This window comes from Drosophila innubila (genome assembly GCF_004354385.1).
Source record: "Drosophila innubila isolate TH190305 chromosome 2R unlocalized genomic scaffold, UK_Dinn_1.0 1_C_2R, whole genome shotgun sequence".
Taxonomy (NCBI): Eukaryota; Metazoa; Arthropoda; class Insecta; order Diptera; family Drosophilidae; genus Drosophila; species Drosophila innubila.
In genome coordinates, this window is record NW_022995374.1 from 867,544 (window position 1) to 878,668 (window position 11,125).

The 11,125-nt window shown below is 36.3% G+C and overlaps 1 protein-coding gene across 2 annotated transcripts in view; it reads left to right on the top strand.

The window, feature by feature from the left end:
- LOC117785691 (transcription factor kayak) overlaps window positions 1-9,905 on the top strand; it is a 72,236-nt gene extending 62,331 nt beyond the window's left edge. For both annotated transcript variants that reach the window (XM_034623873.1, XM_034623874.1), the window contains 4 exons: window positions 1,905-2,114; window positions 2,758-2,987; window positions 6,519-8,287; window positions 8,699-9,905. In XM_034623873.1, coding sequence (XP_034479764.1) covers window positions 1,905-2,114; window positions 2,758-2,987; window positions 6,519-8,287; window positions 8,699-8,858 — 2,369 coding nt within the window. In that variant the 3' untranslated portion in view covers window positions 8,859-9,905. The remainder of the gene's footprint in view (window positions 1-1,904; window positions 2,115-2,757; window positions 2,988-6,518; window positions 8,288-8,698) is intronic.
- The last annotated feature ends 1,220 nt before the right edge of the window (window positions 9,906-11,125 follow it).

Below are 11,125 nucleotides of genomic sequence, written 5' to 3' on the forward strand. Positions count from 1 at the left end.
TCCATAGGCTCAGTAAATTCTTTATACTTTTATTATTATATTATTTAAAACTAGTAAAAAGTATTATTAAAACTATGCATAAATTAAGTTTATCTAAAAATAAACCAAGTTACCGATGCTTTACTGTACAGTGTGAATCTTAACTTTAATATTAAATTTTTTTAAATATTCTTATTTTTATTCAAATAAAATTTATAATTAATAAATTATAAATTACATTTACTCAAATAAAATTTATAATCAATGAACAAATTACATTATAACTATCGATGCTCTACTGTACATCTTGATATCAATTGTAATGCCATATAATCATGAATGCCGTTGGAGAAATTCACTTCTGTATTTAATGCTTTATTCGGATTTTTTTTTTTCTTGTTAATTATTAATTTAATTCTTTATGTTGTACATATTTTTGTCGAATATGTTCATACAATTGATTTATTCAATTTTAATGCGCAATGAGGATTTCAAGGCAATTAAAAGATTTGCGCACACACACAAACAATACACTCACATATCAATATACATATATATAGATATATATATTTATTACATATGCATATAAAAATCGCTCATAATTGTGCTGAACTTTTGGCGCGTTCTCTTGGCTGTTTAAATCGCGTCCAAATGCCAATCGTCAATCGGCAATCGAAAATCTCCGGCTGCTTACAATTTTTATAATTGGAATAATTAATAATACCATTATGGCGGACAGCAGCAGCGGGCGTTAAGCCTATTTGCTGTTGGGAGTCCTTTCCCTGACTTCACCCCTTAGTTCACCCCTTACTTCACCCTTGATTTCCCATCAGTTACCGTGCAACCAAAATGCAGCTTTGGATTGGACATTGGCTGCATTGCAGTTTGGCATTTGGCCGAAATATGCTATTGGCGAATTTTGGTAAATTATTTTTAAGCTGTCCATAATTGGTCATAGGAAAAAAGTTGGCAATCAGCTCAGTTGTTGGCCAAAAACTCTACCAACGGCATTAGGTAATTTATTATGAGTTGGAAGTACTCAGATTATATAGAATATGTATATTTAAATGCATGATTATGATGAGTGCACTCGAAAATCTATTCACTCTTCAATCTGGCCAACTAGTCATGCAATTATTATTCATTAATAGTAATAATTTAGCATGCTATGCATATTCATAATCTTGCAATGGAATGGAGTGAGAAGAGGGGAGAAGGGACAAGGAGTGGGGGTTATTGGCCAGGCTGTGTAAGCGGCTAAAACCATTTTGTGGCTAACCGCAGCAAGCAATAATTTATTTAAATACTCGTGCTCATGTGCGTGAGGGGTGCTCAATAAAATATGTTTTAATTGCTTATTTAAATTTTGCCGCCATTTGAAGCGTTTCAAAATGAGCTCTAAACCGATTAGCAGCAGCAGCAACAACAACAACGAAGGGAAAGAGCGTCAGACAACTAGACAGACTATTAAATACCCTACTGCTATGTAATCTCAGCATATATTTTATTAGTCATTCTTAAAAAATAATTATAAAAAATAAAATCAGAATAAACTTAATTAATTAGAAATCTAAATAATAATTGAATAGAATTTAATAGATTCAGTACAATTCAATTATATGATTATAATTTTTAAATATAATAAATAATAATTAAATATAAATAAATTTAAACTTAAGCAGCATCTTTACTCCTTTGAGACTTTAACATTATATTTAATTGAATTAAAAAGTGCATATTTTTACAATACTTTATTTTTAAAGGGTATTTTAAGTGCAACTAATTGAAATGGCGTGCTGTGGGTTGTGGCATCTTTAAAAGCACTTAGCGACCACAGCAGAAAATGCATAAAATTATTAAATATCTAAAACGCCCATTTTTGAAATTGTGTGCTCAATTTGTGCTTTTTTTGTTGTGTTTTGCAGCGAAATCGCTTCCACTGCACTGCGTGGTTGAGTCTGTGCACTCGTTGCATGCCTCGCTCACCATCGACACACGCCAGCCCTGGAAACGGCGGCCCAACATCGAGACAGACAGTTACGTGATCATTGCGGCTGCCACGCCCTGGAGTGAAATAGTGCAAACGGCCTTGCAACGTCTCGGATATTCACAGGAGGTGGCAAACACGGCTAGAGGTGAGCTCAATTTCAATTAAAATATTCAATTTGAGCATACTACAAATGAACAATAGATTCAATTAATTATTTACTGATTTACACAAAAATTGATTGATATACAGTCTGCACTCAAATTGGATTTAACCATCAAAAGTTAAATTAAATATAATAATATTTTTTAAATAAATTTAAAAATAGTATTTAAGGAGAATTTGACTTATAAATGCATTGTTTAATAATTTTTTACTTTTTAAATTTATTTATTTGTTGTCAACTATAAAAATTAAATTAAAATTAAATTTTAGATCAAAAGTAAAGTTAACCTAACAATTTAAATCAATGTTTTTAATAGAATTATAATAGAATTTTTAAGTTAATTAATGAGTAATGAAAAATAATATACAAATATATTTAATAGTTAAGTAAATAATGATTCTTTTTACATAGTTCTTTATTTATTGTCAACTTTAAATAACCAATTTTTAATTTAATTTTTTTAAATTTAAGATTTTAAAAGTTTTGAACAGTGTTTTATTTAAAACTTAATACAATTAAATTAATAATTATTAATTTTCATATTTATTAATTGACTTAATCAGTTTATTTGATTAAATTTCATACGAAAATTAAATAAGTATAATATGTTGTATTCCTTTGACAGGCTCGCTCATCATCAAGCACTGGAAGCCCATTCCGCTGGAACAGATCTCGGATAATCCGGCAGTGCCGGTTAGCGACATTGTGGGTGAACTGACCTCGGTGATTACCCTGCGCATTGTCATCCTGCGACCGAAGACTTCTCCCTTTGGGGAGATTAAGGACAAGCTGCTCAAACTGCTCGTATTGCAGTCACATGCTCTACTCCGATCCACCGGTTGTCCTTTGGATGAGGTGAGTACTCAAGTACCCGTTGACTGCATCCCTGAATACTTCGAACACTAATTAGACATTCGCTTTGAACTTAAACTCAAACTCTCACTCGAACTCGAACTCTCACTAAATTTTGGGGCACTAAGACGACAAAATTCTATAATGATTCATAAGCGGTTTACGACACAAGCTATTATCCTTCTTCTGTCTTGAAGAGTTTCCTCAAAACTTGTGCTCTTCCTATTTCTTTCCCTACTTTTTGTGTGCAACAACTGTTCCTAGATATTCCTAGAGGGTGGCAACTCTACATTTGGCAGGGGTAAAAGTAAACTCAAAACCCAAACCGCTAATTTGCGTGAATTGAGGCATAAACACACACACACACACACACACACACACACACACACACACACACACACACACACACACACACACACGTGCACAACTTAACCAACTGTTGGCAACAAAAGTTTTGCGTATCCTTAACCCCCTAAATCCCCTCATTTTATTGCCTTCTCAAGGCTACAAACACACAACCAGCTAATGTCTCTCTCTCTTTCTCTCTCTGTCTGTCTGTCCGTCTGTCTGTCTGTCTTTGTGTCAGTGTCTGCATATGAAATTCATTGAAAATGTTTTGATAATGACTACAAAGAAATGTTGTTAAGCCGAGTTCATTTATTTTGGTTCACTTAACTAATCCTTTTTCGCAATAGTTTTCAATTTTAATCAGCTTTACGCTTATCGCCCAACACTAACAACATCTCCATGATGATTTTAAAATATCTCAAGTGTGTGTGTATGTGTGTGTGTGTGTGCATTGTGTGTGTGTAAGGCTTATTAAATCGTTAGTCGAATTGTTTTTTGAATGTTGAATGTGGAAAATCAAATCTATCAAATCAGGATAAACAGACAGCACTTCTAGTACTTTCAATTTTTATCATAAATAATATTATTAGCTATTTAATACTGTAAATCTAATTGCTTATGCTTATTTTGATTTAATGAAACATTCTTAAGAACAAAAAATAGCTACAATACAAAGAAATTAATAATTACAAATGGAATTATTATTTCATAATTTTCTAAACAAATCTAAAAATCAACATATAAATTGTATTTTACAACAAGTTGATGTTGTTGTTGTGCTGGCAATCATTGGGGGCAGATCATAGTCTTAAATAGATAGACAAACTCGTGGAATGGATCTGCCGATTGATATCGTTGTTGGCAGGAACACATGACCCACATATACATATGTACATATATGTACGTCTAGAAGCCCATCTAAATCCCTAGTGCCATAAATCACAGTATGTCAGTGACTGTAACTCGGTACTGTACAATTTGTTGTACATATCATCACACTATCATCGGGGAAATCACGACCGAAATACCCTTCAATTGATATTGCGACTGATTTTATATGGGCCCTGATTAATATTAGCAAAAGTATTTTCTCTAATCACATGATAATTCCCTACTCGCACACATGTTTATATATATATACATGGTATATATAGTATGACTCGTGGTCTCAATTCCATGGCTAATGGGTCTGTGGTCTGTGTTCCAAGAATTGCGAAAGGGGGCGCGATATGAAAATCAATTTAATAATTGCCCCGCACCGTCAACTCATTTTATTTACAATTAGTTGTCTATAACACATACATACATATAAACCCCTTTACCTTCTCACCTCACCTCACCTCACCCTCATCCCCATCCACATTCCCATTCCCATCCGCAGTTCGTGTGTTTCGAGCAGCTTAAGTGATTTGGGGCGCCTCCTTAGCTGATAGCGACAGACATTATCTATTATAGGAATAGGAATAGTCAGCCTATTGAGAGGAGACGAGACGAGACGAAGGGAAAATGCAGTATCTATGAGCATTTAATTCGGCATACAACTAGAGCTTTCCCAATCTCTACACTGATAGAAAAATGCTCTGAACTTTTAATATTAACAATTTTACAACATGGATTTAGTAGATTAAAAGTGCACTTAAAAAAAAAATGTGTATGAATATATTCAATTTAAATATATCTATCTATTCACATAAAAATCTTTGTCCTGACTCACTCACTGACTGAGCATTGTACATTCCAAGCCGCTAGACGTGCGACCGTGAAATTTTGACACAACATAGCTAAGATAAATTTCATAGAACAATTAAATATTTTGAAGCTAAGATTTAAGTATTAAATTATTTTAATTTCATATACTTTATAGTAAATACAAACCTGGTTATTTTAAATAAATTGTTTTTTTTTATTTTGTTTCTTGTAAGAATTACTTTTTACCTTTGTCTTTAAAGTGTATTATAGTTATTTTTAAAACGTTTTCTACTTAATTTTAACATGAAAAAATCAAGTACAGTTGTATTTTATTTTACTATTCTTTTTTTTATCAGTGTATCTCTTCTTACTTCTTACCCTTCTAGCCAAATACTTAGGCGTTTGTCATTTGCTACCGAATCGAGTCGAATCGAATCGTAACTTCGATGAATTCGATTCTATTTCTGAACATTAAATTCAATTTTAATCGCATAAGCTGGTGTGTCGTCGCCTATCAGCATTTGCGGGGTCTACGGACTATCTATTTATCGCCCAGTTTGACTGACTGACTGCCTGACTGGGGCGTCAGTTAATATCAGCATTTGGTATCAGGTTTTTGTTTTGATTTCTGTTTCAGTTTCAGTTTCTGTCTCTGTTTTTGTTCTTTATGGCCCAAGCATGTATCGTACTCGTAATAGGCAATTTTGAAGCTGTCGCAATCAGAGTCACTCGCACATTTATGGCTAAGTAAATCCCGTCCACTTCAGGGCCTTACCCCTCACTATCTCTTTCCACCATTTCTTCGGTCGGACTGTGATTTTTATGACAGCCGCTTAGTGCACCAGCCGAGGGCTTAGAGCCAGGTTAACTTGACTAGCGACTGGCGACAGCCATATTACAATTTATAAAGAGTACAGTCATGCTCAAGGCCCCATTGTTAATCCCCGTCCGGAATCGCAAATATAACTTGAGTTACACAAAATTAAAGCCCACAAAAATTATCTAGATGATAAGACAATATGAGACATGCATAAATACATACTAACAAAATTCAATTATCAAATCATAATTTTTTATTATTCAGAACTAAATAATAAATTAATTATATTTAGTAGGGTCCACTGTGTGGTCCCGTGGATCAGATGTTAGAGTCGCCTATCCTATCACATAACTAGAACTACAGTTTGAAAAATAACTGGGTTCGAACCCTGGCATGTTTAAAAATCTGTAACTTATTTGTTCTGTAAAGTCTTGAAATTGGCACTGAAAATGCTTTAAGTAGAATGTAGCGTGCTCAAAATATAAATAAAATGTATCAAAAAAAAATAAGAAGTAGGGTCTTTGATTCTTAGTCTCTTCCTCCCTTATTCTAACATATTTGCTATTGATTTTATATTTTCTGTTATTCCTTTCGAAGGTTCTTTAGGTTATTTAATTGATAATACAGCACCATTTACTGATGTCTCCCTCTCTCTGTATGTTCCTTCCTCGTTTCAGGTGACGCTCTCGCAGATTTGCCGCAGCTCCCATCAGAACACATATGCTCTGCCGGGCGGGGAGATCTCGGATGAGCTGCGTCGCAAGTTCGATCAGTGGTGGTCAAATCAGCTCTCTCCCCAGGCCGCCATGACGCCCAAGATGCTGCCCTTTATGACGGCTCCGAGTGCGGTACCGCAGGTGGTACCGGGTGAAATGGACTTTCCCGTGGGCACCGCAATGGCAGCGGCGGCCGCAGCTGCCGCTCATGCCGCGAATCCGCTGGGAGCGATGGGCAGTCGGGAGTCGTTGTTGCTGGCCAACGAGGCGGCAGTGGGACATCATCCGAGTGCGAATGCGGTGGTGGTGGGTCAGTCCCAGGCAGCCGGACATCATGGTAGTATGCTGGTGCATCCGATGCACGCCTCGCTGCATCATCATCATCAGTATCCGAATCCCAGTCCGCATCCCAATCAGAAGACACGCATGCGCACCAGCTTCGATCCCGAGATGGAGCTGCCCAAGCTGCAGAAATGGTTCCAGGAGAATCCGCATCCCTCGCGCCAACAGATTCAGACCTACGTGGTGCAGCTGAATGCGCTGGAATCAAGACGTGGCAGGAAACCACTGGATGTCAATAACGTGGTCTACTGGTTCAAGAATGCCCGGGCTGCCCAGAAACGGGCGGAGATGCGGGGCGGAAGCTTGGGGAGTGCAATGAGTGCTTTGGGACATGCGGCCATGAATGGATACTTGAGTCAGCACGCTCCTTTGGGTCAGAACTCGAGCAGCAGCGCTGGAAGTCAGGCATTGAGCATGGGAAATCTGTCCATGTCCCATGAATATCTCAAGAGTCCGATGAGCCTGAAGTCGGAGGATATAGACACGATGTCACAGCACTCGGATGAGATGGAGGAGGAGCCGAGCAGACCAACAACGCCACAATTGCCGCTCTCTTTGACCACACACGAGCGACATCGCAGCTCGCCTTTAATGGAGGATGAGGAGGAGGAGCAACCACAACTGGAAGCACAGCAGCCACAGCGAGTGAAGAGCGCAGAGAGCGACTTGGTCAATGGGGAGAGAGAGCGAGAGCAGAAACCCACTATAAAGACAGCGGAGGAAACCGAAAATGAGAACTCCAATGATAAATCCAATGAAAACTCCAATGCAAATGCCAATGCTGAAACCAACGATGACAACAGCAACCACAACAACCACAATCACAACAACAACAACCACAACAACAACAACAACGACAACAATTCACTCTTAGAAAGAGAAGAGTCCACTTCCACACCCAAAAGGAGCACTCCCAAAGAGGAAGATGACGACCTGGACATGGATGAGGATGATGAGGACAATGAGAATGATGCCAGTCATCTGGATGAGTTCCGTTCTCCCTCGCCGGACTTGTCGGCCGGCTCTGGTGTGGTGGTACCGCACAAGGATCAGCTGCCCTTTCCCATGGTGCCCAACTCCATGTTCTCGCAATCCTTCATGTACATGAGTCACTATATTCCGGCCTTTGGCCAAGCAGCTGCTGCCCATCCACATGCTCATCATGCCGCTGCCGCAGCGGCCGCTGCTGCCGCTGGTATGCCGCCCATGGGCGGACCGGGTCTCAATCTGTCGAGCATCTCAAATGAGGAGCGTCGCAAGCGCAATCGCACCTTCATTGATCCTGTGACTGAGGTGCCCAAGCTGGAGCAGTGGTTCGCCATGAACACACATCCCTCGCACAACCTCATCCTCAAGTACACCGAGGAACTCAACACAATGCCCTACCGGTAAGCAACAAATCAAATTTACAAACACTAAATATTTCAATCCATAAATAACTTAAGGGATATTTAATTGGCCTAACATATTCGAAATTAATAGAAAAGTTTCACAGTTATTTTACTACTGTCAAAAATTTAGTTGTCTTACCATTTTGAATGTAGGCGATTTTTTACTCTCTAAAATGCCATGTCATGTTTACGAAATTGACCTCCTTACAACTCGAATTTTGAGAAAAGCCGTCTAATTGCAGCATGAATTTGTCTTAGCTATATTGTGTGAAAATTTCAGCCTCCTGGGTCTTACCGTTTGGGCTGCACAAAGAACAGTCAGTCAGTCAGTCAGGACAAATAGTTTTATATACATTTGTATCTTAAAATCTTATTAAACTTGTCTTTTTTCTTTTGTTTTCTTTACAGCCATAAGTTTCCACGGCTGGAGAGCAAAAACGTGCAGTTCTGGTTCAAGAACCGACGGGCCAAATGCAAACGCCTTAAGATGTCCCTCTATGACAACAGTCAGTGCAGTCAACTCGGTGGTCTCGGCTCCTTTGTGCCCAAATACGAGGAGCGGGATTAGATGCCACTTATCCAGAAGTCGGAGTACGAAATCAAAATCAAGATAGAATTTTCTTGAAGTATTTGTAAATACTTGGCTAGCAATTAAAACAGCTATAGCAATATTTTAAAATTAATCCATATGCAGCTATGAGAAAATAATAATCCCCCAATGATCCAATCTAATTAAGCAAGACTCCCATAAGTATTACGACAACTAGAAATGTCCCAGTTTCAATCCCAGTTTAAGGCACTCGCCGCGGAATATTTAGCAAAAATTAGATGAAAGATAGATGAACTAAAACTAAAACTACAACTAAAACTAGCACTAGTGATTTAATTTAACTGATCGCAGAAAGTTTCGATATACGATATAAGCTTGAACGTGTAGATTGACCTAATCAAATACATATAAATATTCAACACTCTACAATTAAATAAGTTTAACTATTTAAATTTGAATTTTATCTTGAATTTGAATGGAGGAGTGTAACCAAAGAAAGCTAATCCAATGTGTAAATATATATATGTTACTTTATATAGTATATACTTTATATACGTGCATCTACGACCATTGGAAATTTTTATTTCTTGTAATCCTTTGATTTCTAAACGTTTTGCCTTATTTTAGATCGTTTTCCAGCTTAGCATACGAGTAGTATTTCTATAAAAAATTATATAAGAATAAAATAATAAATTACAATAAATGAATGGGTTCCGTTCTATATCTTGGTATCTAATACCTACAAATCAATGATACAATTTTTGAAAAATATGCTTCTCTTTAAAAAATATTTAATTGTATTCTTTTGGAATTGCATGTGTATTAAAGGAAGTCAAATTGGCAGTTTGATAACTATAAAAAAAAAATAGATTCACTCTTATAGCCACACTTTAACAATGTTTAATAAATTGTTCCACTAGATATATAAGCATACAAATCGAAAATAAAGCAAAATTAAATTAACTTGTAATTTATTGAAATGAACGCATGAATACACATCAAATACTTATTACAAGACCACACACATTATATTATAATATGTATTTCCAGCAATTATTAAATGATTAAATAAATACAATTTTAAATGTCAAATTTGAACCAAACTCTGTTTTCATATCATATTGGGACTTTTAAACTTGGGGGATAAACTAACTTAAGACCAATCGTATATGTGTCAAAAATGTCAGTGTCAAACAGACATATATTTGAAATTTTTCTGTGTCAACGAGCACGTAGTAATAGGACTTAAAAAATATCATGAGGTGGCGAAACTCATGTAGATTGTCGTTGGCTTAAAGTCTAACAAATAAACATTTTAGATTAAAACAATGACCTACATTATTAAATTAAATAAAATTTTTCTTGACGCGGGTATATTAAATTATTACAAGGTTCTCAAGGAGCATCAGATTGACATAACAGCTCAAAACAGAATATCACAGCAAACAGACTTGTATGCTGTTAAAAAACATTTAACAGCGACAAAGAAACACAGAAAAGTAATTTAAAATAAGCATTTGCACTCACAGAAATACCAGGCAAACAGAATCGGCAGCAAACAGAAAACAAATAAATCTCGCTGCACTGTTTGCTTACATGTGCGGATGTATGTGTAAACTCAGAGAACTCAACACAGGAGAGTAACTGTAAAAGCTCTGATCCTCTCACAGCGCTCTAAGCTTTGATTGGCTTAAGTTCTCTCGCGACTGAGCGGCTGTGGATCTTATGTGGATCCTAAGAGCTGCGTGTTACATGTGTGCTTGTGTGAATGTGTGCCTTTGACTTTATCTACTGCCACCTGCTGTACATTTCTGTTCGCCTGGTAGATTGATTTGGTTCTTTTTATTTGTCTTGACTTTGAGGATAATAAGGGCGGACAGTGTGGGCGTGGTAAAGTCAAGCGCCTTTATCAAATTTAACACTTTTTCACGACAAAGTATTACAGTTTTATATGTTAATGTATTAAATACCAACTGTTTATAATCAACAATATGTAAACTTAATAAAATATTTAAAATGTTTAGTCTTGGTTATTCTTAATAAGTGGAGTTAGAATCACAACTAACCAGTAAAATAAAGACGAGTAAATTTTAATTTGTTTCATTTGTAAGGAATTTACTGTTTGGTTAAAAATTAAGTTTTTTATTTTTGAAAAGTTTGAGTTATTAAGATGACAGTTTTGTTTAGTTGGTTACTTTTTCGATGCTTACCTATAATTTTCATAAATAATTCAATTTACTATATTTAAAGCTGACACAATTCGAGCATATTTTATTTTATTAGCA